The 16,864-nt window shown below is 33.8% G+C and overlaps 1 protein-coding gene across 1 annotated transcript; it reads left to right on the top strand.

The window, feature by feature from the left end:
- The first annotated feature begins 10,504 nt into the window (after positions 1-10,504).
- LOC111405959 lies at positions 10,505-10,891 on the top strand. Its single transcript, XM_023035099.1, has one exon. It carries the CDS (start codon positions 10,505-10,507, stop codon positions 10,889-10,891), a length of 387 nt encoding a protein of 128 aa, XP_022890867.1.
- Positions 10,892-16,864: the final 5,973 nt, after the last annotated feature.

The following is a 16,864-nucleotide window of genomic DNA, read 5'->3' as shown; positions in this document are numbered from 1 at the left end:
ATAAATCTCATGTAAATTTAGAGAAATTATTAATTAAGACAATATGAATACTTTCCAAAAATAATTTTAGTACTTTAAAAAAATATTACGTATATCACTTATCCGATACATAAGAGGAAAAATGCACGTGCTTACTACTAGTTAACGAGAGAGATAACGAGAGAGAGAGAGAGAGAAATCTCTATAAAACTTTCTAGATTCTTAAATGTATGCTTTACTTTCAAGGGTGAACCTTTTGTATTTGGCCATTTTCAATTGAGAAAATGTACCTATTTTGGAAGAAAATATATCCTCTGGCTAGGGATGGTCATGGATGGGATTAAAAAAAAATTATTTTCCCTCTTGTTTTATATTTATTTTTAAATATAATTTAAATTTACATTTGAAAACATTAAAATAAAATTGAAGAATCTTTGTCCATATGGAGATTATGACCTCTATTCCTGCCCCCGATTTTTTGTCAGGACGAGTGAAGCATTTTAAGTCAAATAATAATTTGAAAATTTTATTTGAATGAGATAAATTTATGACGAGCTTTGATGATACACTATCTTTGAAGTTTACTAAATTTAGGGTTAAATTCTTGACAATTTTATCAAAATTATTGTAGAAACATTTTTTTGTCTCTGATATTGTTTTAAGTTATTCATCGTTTATGTATCTCAAAATAAAAATTCTTTAATTTCAAAAAAAAACTAATTTATTCATATTCAGTTTGCGACAATACAACACGATATTCAATTGCTGAAAAACAAAATGAATTTGTTAGTATTCAATTTATTAATATTTGGATCGTGTTTAAAAGAAGCTGCAAATATTTTGACTTTTTATTCATATATTTTGATGAGTCCACAAATACTTATCACTTATCCATCATCAATTTTTATCTAATTATATTAAAATTGTTCATTTATCCTTTCCGTACATACTGGACTAGAGATTGACCATGAGCATGAAAACTTGAAAAAGGGAGGAAAAAGGGACGACAAAGAGTTGAAGAAGATCATTATAAAAGAAGAAAAAGTCCCCACAATTTCTTATTTTGGATGCTATATAGCCACCACAATTTTTTACTATTGCGTCGATTTTCAGTTTTATCAAAGCTTCTTGATTTTTTTCATAGTTATACTTATATCTCAAACTTTTTTCATTGTATTTTCATCATCATATTCTCATTAATTAACACATATTCTGCATGATAATGATATCGTTCAAAACGTTCACATCAAAACATAAAAAGGCTTATATACAATTTATGTTTGGGTTAATTTCACAAACGGTCACTGAACTTAACCGAAAATCTCAAAACAGTCATTGAAGTTTAAGACTTGCAGCAACGGTCACTGAAGTTACATTTTCTCTCGGAAACGGTCACTGAAGGCCCATTATGCTTTTCATTCAAACTTGAAGGACCAAAACACGTGAAAATCAAACCTTGAAGACCAAATCATTCTTTAGATAATTTTTTCCTCCATTTCCAGCTTTCTTCTCCGGCGTCGACGGATTCAAAGCCAAAATTGACCACCCTACTATCGGATAAACCACCAGACTTTTATACCACCAAAACCTTGTCATCCCCCTCCACAATCCTATACCAACAATCAACCAAAACACATAAAAAATCATGGCGAAATTCAGGTTCAAAAAACCATACACACGCATGATTTTATCTCCAATTCCAGCCAATCCACCATCACCCATACCAAATTCCATCACAGGCTGTTAGTACTCCCCAAGACGAATAGGTACATGGTCCCATACCATCACAAAACAATTTAAATCAAAATCTAACCCATACCAGTTCGAAGGCAGCGACAACGAACTTTCCTCCCTAATTTTTGACGCCAACGTCAACAATTATGGTTGTCCACCACCACCATTACCTTCTACTTATCATGGTGAACAAGACGCATATATAGGTCCTCACCAATTTATCTCAAATTGGCCGAAATTGGAGCTAAAATCGTGGGTGGGGATATTTTTTTGAACCTGAATTTCATGTGATTTTTGATGTTTTTTTGTCGATTGCTAGTAACAACGAACTTTCCTCCCTAATTTTTGACGCCAACGTCAACAATTATGGTTGTCCACCACCACCATTACCTTCTACTTATCATGGTGAACAAGACGCATATATAGGTCCTCACCAATTTATCTCAAATTGGCCGGAATTGGAGCTAAAATCGTGGGTGGGGATATTTTTTTGAACCTGAATTTCATGTGATTTTTGATGTTTTTTTGTCGATTGCTAGTATAGGATTGTGGAGAGGGATGAGGAGGTGTTAGTGGTGTAAAAATCAAGTGGTTTATCCTGCGGTATTGTGGTCGAATTTGACAAATTCCGACTCCGGCGAAATATGGTGATAGTGGGAGGAATTTGGCTCGATTTCTAAATTTCAGGGGCAGATTTTGAGCAAATGAAATTAGATGAAATTTACACTTGAGGTCCTCAAGGATCCAATTTACGTGTTTTGGTCCATCAGTGACCGTTAGTGAAAGCACCTGTAAGTTCAGTGACCATTGTTGCAAGTTTTGAATTTCAATGACTGTTTTGAGATTTTCGATTAAGTTCGATGACCGTTTGTGAAATTAACCCATTTATATTTATATATATAAAAAATTCTACAATAATATAAGTTGTTTTTCATTTCAAAGCACTCTAACAGACTATTTGAAATATTAATGATAAAAATGCAACAAAAAAAGTGAAACATTAAATGCGAAATAGGCAATGATAAAAAACTTCAACGTAATTTCAAGAGGAAATCTTCCCAATAGTCACTGAACTTTGCAAAAAATTCCCTAGGAAGTCACCGAACTTCAATATGTCCCTGAATGGTCACTGAACTTTTTGAAGTCCCCCAAAAGATCACTGAATTTCAAAACATTCCTGAATGGTCACTGAACTTTTTGAAGTCCCCCAAAAGATCACTGAATTTCAAAACATTCCTGAATGGTCACTGAACTTTGCAATAAGTCCCTGGGAGGACACTAAACCAGTTATGAATGGGGTCCTAATTTGCAACGTTGAGTGACCTCTCTGGGGGATTTCGGCAAAGTTCAGTGACCATTTAGGGACGTTTTAAAGTTTTGTGACCTCTTCGAGGACTTCGGCAAAGTTCAGCGACTATTTAGGGACGTATTGAAATTCGATGACCTCCTAGGGGATTTTATGCAAAGTTCAGTGACCATTGGAGAGATTTCCTCTAATCTGAAGAAAGAAAAATGAAGTATTAATGTAAATACCTTTTTGATTGTAGCGTATAAAGTACACTCTCACTTTCAAATATCAATGATAAAATGCAACAAAAAAAGTGAAAACTTTGATAAGTGTGTTTTTACACACTTATTAAGCACTTTAACGGGCCATTTATTAATGAAATTGAGCGGATTTCTATTCATAATTATGTAATTATGGTGTTTGTAGGCCAAAATCCTAAATTGAAGGACAAAATGGCTAAAGGAAGGAAAAGAGGATCAAAAGTGCACAAAAAAAATGACTTTGGGGAACAAAGTGTACGAGTGCCAAAATTTTAGGGACCTAAGGTTGCAGTATTTGGAGGAATGATTGAAAGAAAGTCAAAATTTGAGGATTGGGATGTACAAGATGAAAGTTGAGGGACTGGATGCCCAATGACTTGGAGGACTGGAGCTACAAAAAAAGGAAAAATCGAAAATGGTGCCGCGACACCACTTCAGATTCAGATACAGAGCCGTGGCGCTATGGCTGTGCAACAGGGGCCTATGTGGCTGTCCTTTATAATTATTGACTATTTTGCAATTAAAAAAACAAGGCAAATTGAAACATTTTTATTCATTCATCTGGAGAAAACCTAGCCTTAGATAAAAAGAGAAGAAAGGGGAAAAGGAGGAAATTCAAAGGAAAATTTGGGATTTCAATGGAAGATTAAATATTTCAACCCCATTTTGCTTCAAGAATATACTGGAGGGAAGGGTTTGTTCCATTGTTTTATATTCTCTTATTATATCCTTTATTTTGTAATGAATTTCACCCCTTTTCTTATGTTCTATCTCCATTTTGTAATGACTCGCTGAAATTTATGATTCACTTTGACCTAAGTTTCATTAATATTTATATATTTATTCATTGATGCTAAAATTTTCATTGTCATTGCACTGCATTACATTTTCCTCATTTATTTGGCCAATAAATGATTGGGTTAGGTGGTTTGTTTGAGAGATGGTTGTGCTTTCTAGACCAAAGTAATTAATGGCCTAGGTTGTTTTAGAAGATAGAGATATACTCTTAATCCCAAATGACCCATTGAGTTATTTTCACCACGATTTAATGCAGTTGGTTGCTTTTTTATCAACATAGAGATATAGTGGGTAAAGCAATTCAAATGAGGTTATTTTCACTTGAGAGAGGTAACTAACAAAAACTGGAAAATCTTGTCTAACTTTGTAACTTGGTAATTTACATTTTCGGTTTATTGAGGTATTAATGAAATGACGGTAAGTGATATCGTAAATCCTAACCCAAACAAAATCTTGAATCCTTTTAGTTTTTCAATTGTAAATTTCACTAAAGTTTAAAATTATTTTCTTTTCATTTCTAATTTCAAAGATTTTAATTGTGTGTGTCTTTATTGTTAAATTAAATCAACTCGCTTGTAATTGGAATAAACACTCTTCGAGGAATCGATTCGAATTCAAAAAGTCCACTCTATTATTTGAAAACGACATGTGCACTTGCTGTTTGCACTTTTAACAAACAAGTTTTTAGTTCCGTTGTTGGGGAGTGTTTTAATTCAATTATAATTCTTTGTTGATTCTAATTTTCACAATTTTATTTTTTTTCTTTTGTATAGTTTTTATATCTTTATTGTGAAGTTGAATTCTTAATTTTGGTTTCTCTAGGTCTTCGATAATACATGTTTCGTTCGAGAAGTTTTGATCTTTTCCAACTTGATCAGGATATTGAAAGGACTTTTCGAAGAAGGCAATGGGAACAAAGAGAATTAAAAAGGCAACAACTGATTGAGATGGCACACCAAGGGGTAATGTGGAACTCAATGCTCAATGGGAAATTATTTCTCGAGGTCGCATCCCACCGGATTTTGGTAACCAAGCGGGTAGGGCTCAAGAGCCCATTGTAAATGAGGAAAATATGTTTTTTGGAGACTTCATGAACCCACCCACGGTAGAGAATGAGTCAAGTATTGTCTACCCTTCATATGGACATCCAAACTTTCAACTTTGACCGGATGTCATCAGTTTGTTCTCCAACATCATTCCATGCTATGGAAGAATTGATGAGAACCTTCACTCACATGTTACACGATTTATAGAGAATGTTGAAAATTTTATGGGAAAATTGCATCCAAGGTATCAAACATTTCGTTTATTAGCAGACTTTGCCCAAACCTTTAGTTTGTGCCATCCATGATACCAAACCTTTCAAAAACTCGCAGTAGAAGTCCCAAGGGATGGAAATTGTTAATTTGACCGTTAGTTGACTAAAGATTTAACATTGACCATTATTTGGACTAATTTTAAAAGGATAAAATGGTAACTTTATATTTTTCAACAAAAAAAAAATAATTACAATATATTAATAATTAAATCAAAATACAAAAATACTATTCATCTTCTTCTCCACCCTCCCCCTCACACACACTCACCCATCCACCCACCCACTTCCCAAAACCAACACTCACCAAAAAATTGGCACCCACCAAAAGCCATTTTCTTATCAAATTTCCCTTTACTCATATCACCTTCCCCTTCTTTCCTTCTTAATACTAAATTCTTACTACTCCTTCACCCCAGCCACTTGACTGTTATTCTGAATTTTTGTTTGCTTGAATTATGTGCGAATTATTGTCATGTTTACTTGAACTTGGTATTGTAAGATTAACAACTATTTTGAAGTTTTATACATATTATATGTTGAATTAGTGTCAAGAATTAGCTATTTCCACTTAATTTCATTGTACTTTTAGATCTTTGTGTTACGAGGAACCAGTTATATAGCTTAATTTGATGTGGGTATTCAGAGACTCATTTTGAGTAGAAGGGATCTAATTGCTTTGAGTTTTCTAGTAGATCGAGTAATGCATCAAATGGAGGGGGGGGGAAAACCTCTAATTTAATGGCAATAAGACTTTCTTCTTGTTGTAATCTGGGATCAACTTCATAAAAAGAGTCAAGAAATTGATTTAGAATAAGGTTTTGTTGTCTCTATTTCGTTTGTTATGGATTTAATTTTGAAGAAATGTCTAGGACAAAGTGAGATCTAGATTCTAAGAGAAGCATTTCTGGATGAGTGGATGCAGAAATTAGTGGGTGTTGGTTTTGGGAAGTGGGTGGGTGGATGGGTGAGTATGTAGGGGGTTGGAGATGAAGATGAATAGTATTTTTGTGTTTTGATTTAATTATTAATATATTGTAATTAATTTTTTTGTTAAAAATGTAAAATTACCATTTTATCCTTTTAAAATTAGTCAAAATAATGGTCAATGTTAAATCTTTGGGCAACTAATGGTCAAATTAAAAGTTTTCATCCATTTGGACTTCCACTGCGAGTTTTTAAAAGATTTGGTATCGTGGGTGGCACAAACTAAAGGTTTGGTACTTCGGCTGCTATTTTTCCAAATTTTAAATATGAAGATGTGAGTGTGGAGGCCAGATGAGGTTATTTGTTCACAATTTGAAGGATAAGGCAATGGAATGGCTTGACATTTTACCGTCCGGAAGTATAAATAGTCGAGTGGAACTTGTTCAAAAATTTACAACAAAAATTCTTTCCACCTGCGTGAATAGTCAAACTCAAGCATGACATAACCACCTTCCAACAGTCCGAATTTGAGAGCTTTCATGAGGCTTGGGAGAGGTTTAAAGATAGGCTTCAAAAATGTCCTAATAATGAATTACAATGGGGCAACAAGTAAATTATTTTTAAGCCACGTTGACTCCTTCTTGCTACTCAAATATGGATTCCTCATCTAATAATTCAATCAAGAAGAAGAGTATTCGAGAAGCATATGATTTATTCGAGGTTATGAGTGAGCAAAGTGCTATGTGGTTGGATAGGGGTGTACAAAGAGGGGTTAGTGGAGGTCGAAATGGTGAAGCATTTTCAATGGTTCTAGCAAAGATTGACTCTCTATCAAAAAATGTAGAAGGACTTTCCACATTTACCTCAAGCTCTCATTTGGCCCATATGGTACAATCGTCACCTATTTGTGATATTTGTGGAGTAAATCACCCAAGCCAAAGTTGCCCGTTGACAGGATGTGGTTTGGTATCTACCGAACAAGTGGCATATGCACAAGACTTTCAACACCAAGGATACAATCCTTACTCTCAAACCTATAGCCCCGATTGGCGAAATCATCTGAACTTCTCTTATGGGAACAATCAAAATGTGCTCAACCTAAGGCCACATGAGAAAAAAGAAGTTTGGGAAGAGGCCATGGCCAAGTTGGCAAACCATCAATTACAATACCAAGAACGCAACGATGCCTCTTTGAAGAATTTGGAATGTCTGCTAGAAGATGGGTGCAATTGTCCGAAATCATGATGGCACGCTCGAAGGCTCATACCGACAAGGCACACATTCAAGAAGAAGGGTTTATGTACGAACCTATTTCGAAGGATTTAGCAATCAAAGAAGATGAACCAGGTTAATATCAAAGGCTCTAACTCTAGTCAAGGCCTATGTGACTCCTATTCCCTTTCACAAAGACTCTAAAAGCAAAAAATGGGTTCAATTCGAAAATTTTTTAGAGGTGTTCAAGAAGGTACACATAAACATTCTGTTTTCTGATACGTTAGCCAAATGTCGAGTTATACCAAATTTATTAAGGACATTCTTTCAAACAATAGGAAACTCGAAGAACATGAGACAATGATGCTAATGAAGGAGTGTAGTGCCATCCTTCAAAAAAAGCTATTGCCAAAAATCAAAGATCCAAGTAATTTTACCATTCCATGCACTGTTGGTGATTTAAATTTTAGTAAAGCTTTTATGTGATCTTAGTGCTAGCATTAATTTAATGCCCTTGTCTATTTTTAAGAAGGTAGAATTGGGAGAAGCCAAAGCCACCACCGTATCATTACAATTGGCTTATCGATCAATTAAATATCCTCGAGGGTGTCATTGAGGATGTATTTGTCAAAATGGACAAATTCATATTTCCGACCGATTTATAATTCTTGACATAGAGGAGGACCATGACATCTCCATCATTTTAGGATGATCGTTTCTTGTCACCAGTCGAGCTTTGATTGATGTGCAAGATAAGCTATAACACTTCGAATTTTTTTTACTATTTTTCATATGGTTCACTTAGCAAATGAAATAATTCATGTCTAGATTTGTCATCATACTAAAAGTCCAAAAGTTAAACGATAAGCTCAACCCACTTATTAGCATAAAAATTTACCTTGTTTACGAGTTTTTAGAATTTATCGTAAGTTATTTCGGTCGAATATTTAAATATATTAGAAGTTAATGAAATATATAAAATATTATACTCATTTTGTAGCTCATATTAAATAATATAATTTGGACTCAAGAAAATGTAATTTTGAGTTAGTCATGTCCGAGTTATTCTAATAAAAAGAAATGTGTTAACCTTCAATATTTTATTAATATAAATAATAAAAAACAAAGAAAAAAATAGACGAACTTTCACGTAGGAATTTGAAAAGATATTTAACATAATTATCAAAATAATTAACCTAATTAAGTCATAAATAACCTCATTGCTTTTGACTTATGTCACCAACCTTTTGAATTCCTTGAAGGTTACATGCGAGTGATTATATATAGGGTGTGAGGTGAGAGTGTTTTGTGTTATAAATTTCTTAAGTTCATTTTTATTTAAGACTCACTATTCACTTTCACATTATCATTTCAAACCATTTTTTTTAGAATTTTGGGTGTCAATTGAGGTAAGAATACATCGTGCAAAATGGTAAATTCTTATTCTTTGATATTTGTATAATTTTTGGCAAAAACTGCAATGATGCCTTTGAGTTGAACTCTATGTTAAATCCTTCGGGATAGACCGTTAGGTCAAAGATGTTAAATCCTACGGGATATGAGGATTTTTAAGAAATTCCTTGAACTCTAAATATAATAAATGTTGGTATGTTATGTCAGTTTATATTTATATCATATGAATAAGAATGTGTACATATTCTTACTGAGTGTTTTCAAAATATTCACTTTTATAATACCTTTCAGATAAGAACGGGTCGTTTGGACGCATAGATGATTGATTGAGTGATGCTCATGGAGTCACCAAGTAAATTTTCTAGAAAAGATAATTGTCAAACTTTTATTTCAAAAACACCTTCATATTTAATTTTGTGCACATTGTTTAATAGCTATTTTTATGCATTTTCAACACTTAATGAATGTGATATTTTCGCTTAAATTAGACAAAGAAGAAGTTGGTAACACTTCAAGCCTATTTTTATAAAAGAATAAATTAATGAAAATGAAAAAGATCTCGGAACTCTATGTTAAATCCTTCGGGATAGACCGTTAGGTCAAAGATGTTAAATCCTACGGGATATGAGGATTTTTAAAAAATTCCTTGAACTCTAAATATAATAAATGTTGGTATATTATGTCAGTTTATATTTATATCATATGAATAAGAATGTGTACATATTCTTACTGAGTGTTTTCAAAATATTCACTTTTATAATACCTTTCAGATAAGAACGGGTCGTTTGGACGCATAGATGATTGATTGAGTGATGCTCATGGAGTCACCAAGTAAATTTTCTAGAAAAGATAATTGTCAAACTTTTATTTCAAAAACACCTTCATATTTAATTTTGTGCACATTGTTTAATAGCTATTTTTATGCATTTTCAACACTTAATGAATGTGATATTTTCGGTTAAATTAGACAAAGAAGAAGTTGGTAACACTTCAAGCCTATTTTTATAAAAGAATAAATTAATGAAAATGAAAAAGATCTCGGGGCATTACATAGGCAACTCATTGTAAGAGTCCAAGATGAACAAGTTACATTCAACATCTTGAAGGCCATCAAGTACCCATCGGAATCCGATTCATGCCTTCGAGTGGATGTTGTTGATCAAGTGGTTGCTGATTTTCTCTATGGGCTTCAAAGGACTCTCTCGAAATATGCCTTTTACGTTCTTCGGATATCAAGGATTAGAACCTGAAGTTGAGTATATGGCACAATATTTCGAAAATACATCTTCTTGCTTTTACTAAAGGGCAAAAAATTTTGAGGATTTGAAAAAGAGCTCTTCACCACTACTACCTTGTCTTCAATAAGCACCTGTACTTTACTTGAAGCATCTTCCATCTCATTTGAGGTACGCTTATTTAGGAGATTCATCTACACTTCTGGTCATCATTGTTAATTCTTTAAGTGAGTTGGAAGAAGAAAAGTTACTTCGGGTGTTGAGAGAACATAAAGAGGCCATCGGTTGGACTATTACATATATTCAGGAGATTAGTCCCTTACTATAATTGCACAAAATCTTTATGGAGGATGATTTTAAACCATTAGTGGAGCATCAAAGGTGGTTGAATCCGAATATAAAAGAAGTGGTAAGAGCTGAGATGATAAAGTGGCTTGATGTGGGTATTATTTATCCAATTTCAAATAGTGCATGGGTGAGCTTTGTTCAAGTGGTGCTAAAGAAAGAAAGTTTCACGGTTGTAGAAAATGAGAATAATGAACTTATACCTACAAGACCCTTGACCAGTTGGAGTGTATGTATTGACTATCGCAAGCTTAACAAGATTACTATGATGAATCATTTTCCTCTTCCTTTCATTAATCAAATGCTTCAACGGTCAATGGGGCATTCTAATTATTGCTTTTTGGATGGGTATTTGGGCTATAATCAAATTCCACTAGCTCTGTAGGATCAGGAGAAAACTACCTTTACATGCCCATATGGTACATTTGTGATATTCAGGAGATTAGTCCCTTACTATATTGCACAAAATCTTTATGGAGGATGATTTTAAACCATTAGTGGAGCATCAAAGGTGGTTGAATCCGAATATAAAAGAAGTGGTAAGAGCTGAGATGATAAAGTGGCTTGATGTGGGTATTATTTATCCAATTTCAAATAGTGCATGGGTGAGCTTTGTTCAAGTGGTGCTAAAGAAAGAAAGTTTCACGGTTGTAGAAAATGAGAATAATGAACTTATACCTACTAGACCCTTGACCAGTTGGAGTGTATGTATTGACTATCGCAAGCTTAACAAGATTACTATGATGAATCATTTTCCTCTTCCTTTCATTAATCAAATGCTTCAACGGTCAGTGGGGCATTCTAATTATTGCTTTTTGGATGGGTATTTGGGCTATAATCAAATTCCACTAGCTCTGTAGGATCAGGAGAAAACTACCTTTACATGCCCATATGGTACATTTGTATATAGAATGATACCTTTCAATCTTTGCAATGCACCCGCCACTTTCCAGAGTTGCATGATGGCTATATTTTACGACATGGTGGATAAATGTATTGAGGTCTTTATGGATAATTTCTCGGTGTTTGGGCCTCATTTGATGAATACTTGAGCAATTTGGAGATGTTGTTAAAGAGATGTGAGAAGACCAATTTCGTACTTAATTGGAAAAATGTCATTTCATAGTTCAAGAAGGCACAGTTCTCAGCTCAAATTTCACGTAAAGGTGTAGAGGTTGATAAGGCAAAAATTCAAGTCATTGAGAAGTCACCTCCACCAACCTCGATAAAGTAAATAAGGTGTTTTTTAGGACATACCAAATTCTACAGGAGATTTATTAAGGACTTCTCAAATATCTCAAAGTCACTTTGTTCTCTACTAGAGAAGAACGTTACTTTTTATTTCTCCCAAGTATGTCTCCATGCTTTTAACACTCTTAAAGAGAAACTCATTACGGCCCTATCATTGTAGCCCCGAATTGGATGCAAATGATTATACTATTGGAGTGGTTATGGGGCAAAGGAAAGATAAAATCTTGTATGTTATCTACTATGCTAGCCGGACTTTGATCAATGCTCAACTAAACTATGCTACTACTGAAAAGAGATGCTCGCGATGGTATTTGCATTTGATAAATTTTGATCTTACATCATTGGGTCAAAGGTGATTATTTACGCAGACCTCTTGGCCCTCAAGTATTTGCTAGCAAAGAAAGATGCCAAGCATTAGTTGATCAGATGGGTACTTTTTCTACAAGAGTTTGACTTGAAAAATCACGATAAAAAAGGGGACCGAAAATGTTGTTTTCAATCATCTGTCTGGACTTGAGCAAATCGAAGAAGTAGTGGATGGGGAGATAAACGAGGTATTCCTTGATGAACTACTCTTGCAAATTATGTATGCGGGCCATGTGAACTTTCTTGCTAGTGGCATCACTCCCTCGGATCTTTCTTATCACCAAAGGAAGAGGTTCTTCATCGACATCAAGCATTATATTTGGGATGATCCTTTGTTGTTCAAACGGGGCCCAGATCAAATTATTCGGAGATGTGTGCTGGAAGATAAAATGGAGCAAATCCTTGAGAAATGTCATTCCTCTCCTTATGGTGGTCACTTTGGTGCTGTAAAAACATCATCAAAGTTATTTCAATCCGATTGCTATTGGCCTACACTATTCAAAGATGCTCACATTATTATCTCCAAGTGCGACAAATGCCAACGCAGTGGTAGTCTCTCCAACCGAAATGAAAAGCCTTTGAATTCTATATTAGATGTGGAGATTTTTTTTATGAATGGGTTATTGATTTTAAGGGATATTTTCCTCCTTCATTGTCAAATAAATACATATTGGTGGTAGTTGATTATGTGTAAAAATGGATAGAAGCGGTGGCTTTGCCCATTAATGATGCTTGGGTGATAGTAAAATTTTTAAAGAAAAATATTTTCTCTCCTTATGACACCCCCAACTATCATAAGTGATGGAGGTAAATATTTTTGTAATCGCCTATTTAACTCACTATTGGCCAAATATGGAGTATAGCATCATGTGGCCACTCCCTATCATCCCCAAACTAGTAGCCAACTTGAGATTTCGAATTGGGAGTTGAAGAGGATTCTTGAATTGAAAGTGGGTGGCCTCTAAAAACGATTCGTCCAAGAAATTGGATGATGCATTATGGGTTCACCGTAATGCTTTCAGAACACCCATTATTATATATCCCTATCACCTCTTGTTTGGGAAAGCTTGCCATCTTCCGATAGAACTTAAGATCGGGCTTATTGGGCAATGAAAGTTTTGAATTTTGATGTCAAATCAGCCAATGAGATAAGATTGGTTCAATTGAATGAAACTGATGAACTCTACCTTGATTCATATGAGAATGCTCAAATTTATAAGGAAAAGATAGAGAAATGGCATGATCAAAACATTGTGAAGCAGGAATTTTTTGTTGGGTAACAAGTTTTTCTTTACAATTATTGACTCTGATTATTCCTCGGAAAGCTCCGAACAAGATGATCGAGTCCTTTCACCCTCCCTAAAATCTTTCCACGTGAGGCAATTGAACTTCATTACGAGGAAAATGGGAACTTCGAGGTTAATGGGCATCGGTTGAAACCATACTTTGGAGGTGATTTTTCGAAGGAGGAATCCTCTATTCCTCTTGCCAACCCGAAGTGGAAAAACCCTATTCTCAAGCAAAGGACTAAACCAAGCGCTTTTTAAGAGGTAATCCAACTTTCCTATCCTTATACCTTTTTTATGTTACTTATGATTTATACTTTTGTTATTGCATTTTGATTTAATATTATTCTTTTGTAGGTCAAAATTTTTGAAGTCCCAGCCACTTATTGATCTCAACAAGTTCGAGTGTACACCGTACATTAAGTTTTGATCCAAAAAGTCATCAACAACATCCTTCAACAAACATCTAATCGGAAAAGCTTCGTCAACCCTCTTTCCTTATTTTATATTATTTTTGTACACATTGAAGATAATGTGTAAATTAAGTTTAGGGTGTTGATGGGATATTGTGCTTATACACTATGCTTATGTTGGTGTTGACGCTGACGTGTTGGATAGCCTTGTCGACTTTTGATGATTTGATGTGATGTTTAAAATTGTTATCAATTCACAAGTTATGCCCAGTCATGCTATTTTTCTCGATCTTGAGAATTTCCTTGCTCATGTGAGATCTTACACCACTTTGAGCAAAATAGTCACAATTGGATGTTGTGTAAATGTGAAAATGGTTTATAGATGGAAAATTTTTGAATTGGAATAACTAGGTTGTGAGTTACATGTAAACTTCTATCATACTTTCCATCACTCCACCATTTTATGATTTAAGTTTGGGGGTGGTCAAACAGGTGATGGATATTATTTAGAAGTGTATGATTTTATACATGTTGAAAATATTTGTTTGAAGTGTCTTTTGTCAAGTGTAAGCTAGGTAATTACCATATGCTAAGGATCTAAGCCTCATTTTTGTTGTGCTTAAAACCAAATAAATAAATAATAAAAAAAGAATGTTATTGTACTTGTTAAATCTTGGATCTCACTTCATAGCCTTTTTAACTCGAGTTATTCAGTCCGTAGAGATATCTTGAAATCCAGTACCCTTTGGCCTAAACAACAAGGGAGTTATTGACCTAAAACTTGTTATAAGGGTCAAGAAGAAAGTTTAAGGGAGTGAGTAATAGTATAAGTTTGAATGCGAAAGCACTCATTAGTAAAAAATAATCACATAACTAGGGTTGAAATTGCCAAATAGACCCAACCAAATTCGAGCAAGAAAAGAAAAAAAGTGACGTAAAAATACCTTTAGTTTTATACTCAGGAAAAGAGAAAAAAATTGCTATATTATGGTTTGAATTTCACGAGTGGGAAATGAAATATTTAACCACAAAAGATTGGGTTGGAGTTGATTTAAAATTTTCCATCTTGATAATTGTTTCCTAATTTAGATGATAACTAAAAGTAACTATACACACACATACACCGATCAAACATTAGACAAGCTTACATTTTTTTTGGTAGCATGATTTGGGAGCAAAACTATGAATTGATTATACAATTTTACACTCTTGAATACACCGGCGGGCTATCTAACGTTGTTCGTTCTTTACATGTATTGTGTGATTGTATTAGGAGTTAATTTTGCTCGAGATGAGCAAGAGCTTAAGTTTGGGGGTGTTACACACTTTTCAAGCACTTTACCGAGCAATTTATTGATGAAATTGAGCGAATTCCTATTCACAATTCTGTAATTTTGGTTTTTGTAAGCCAAAATCTCAAATTGAAGGAGAAAATGGCTAAAGGAAGTAAAAGAGGACTAAAAGTGCATAAAAACATGACTTTTGGGGACCATAGTGTATGAGTACCAAAAATTTATGGACCTAGGGTAGCAATTTTTTGAGGGCATGATTGAAAGAAAAGTTAAAATATGAGGACTAAAATATACAAGATGAAAGTTGAAGAACTGGACGCACAATTACCCAGAGGATGGAAGTTGCAAAAAAAGGAGAAATGGAAAGTAGCATCGCGACACCGCTACCCGGAGGACTAGAGTTGCAAAAAAAGAAGAAATGGAAAGTTGCGCCATAGTGCCGCTAGGCTACAAATTCAGATACAGAGCTGTGGCGCCACAGCTGCGCGACAAGAGCCTGTGTGGCTGTCTTTTTTTAGTTAGGGGACCATTTTACAATTAAAAAAATGGTTTTGGGGCCTTTTATAAGGCAAATTGAACCATTTTTATTCACTCTTCATCTAGAGAAATCCTGAGAAAAAAGAAAATAAAGGGAAGGAAGAGGAAGAAGGGTTTCTTCAATTGTTTTGTATTCTTTCAGTCTATCACTTATTTTGTAATGGATTTCATCTCATTTTTTTCATGTTCTATTTTCATTTTGTAATGGGTTAAGTGTTTAAAGTTGGGATTTATGATTCACTTTGTCCTAAGTTTCATTAATATTTATATATTGATCTATTGATGCTAAAATTGCCATTATTATTGTGCATTGATTATTATGTTACATTTCTCTCATTTATTTGGCAAATAGATGATTGTGTTAGGTGGTTTGTGCAATTTTGAGAGATGGTTGTGCTTTTTAGACCAAAATAATTAATGCTCTAGGTTGTTTTAGGAGATAGAGATATACTTCTAATCCTATGTGTTCCATTCAGTTATTTTCATCACAATTTAATGTGGTTGGTTGCGCGTTTTTATCAACATAGAGATGTAGTAGGTAAAGCAAATCAACTAGGGTTATTTTCACTCTAGAAAGGTAACTAATTAAAATTGGAAAATCAAGCCTAACTTTGTAACTTGGTAATTTACATTTTCGTTTTATCGAGGTATTCATGAAATGATGGTCAAGTGATATCATAAATCCCAACCCAATCAAAATCTAGAATCCTTTCAGTTTTACAATTGTTAATTTAATCAAAGTTTATAATTATTTTCTTTTTATTTCTAATTTCAAAGATTGTGTCTTTATTGTTAAATTGAATCAACTTTCTTGTAATTGGAATAAACACTATTTGAGGGATAGCCTCGGACTCAAAAAGTCCACTTTATTACTTGAAAGTGATTGATGTACTTACGATTTGCACATTTAGCAAACAAACTTAAATGTGAAATAGGCAATAACTAAAAACTTCAACGTAATTACTTGGTGGTCATCAAAGAAAAATGAAGTATAGTGTAATTACCATTTTTATGTAACATATAAAGTACACTAACGATAAACTAAATTTACTGAACTAGATTATATAATTAAAGATTTATTTATTTATTGTTTGGCATCCATTCACGTTCGTCAATGTCATAAATTAAATTAAAAAATTAATAGCATAATTAAAAAAGAGAGAAAGCAAGAATATTGGACTGCCCCCGAAAACCCAAAAAAGAAAAAAAAAAA

Source organism: Olea europaea, chromosome 1 (assembly GCF_002742605.1).
Source record: "Olea europaea var. sylvestris chromosome 1, O_europaea_v1, whole genome shotgun sequence".
NCBI classification, from domain to species: domain Eukaryota; kingdom Viridiplantae; phylum Streptophyta; class Magnoliopsida; order Lamiales; family Oleaceae; genus Olea; species Olea europaea.
The sequence above is the reverse complement of the archived record's forward strand: the minus strand, read 5'-3'. Positions and strand labels throughout refer to the sequence as shown.

Excerpts from the sequence above, each read along its gene's own strand:
- LOC111405959 (XM_023035099.1), top strand. The coding sequence starts at position 10,505 with ATGGAGGATGATTTTAAACCATTAGTGGAGCATCAAAGGTGGTTGAAT.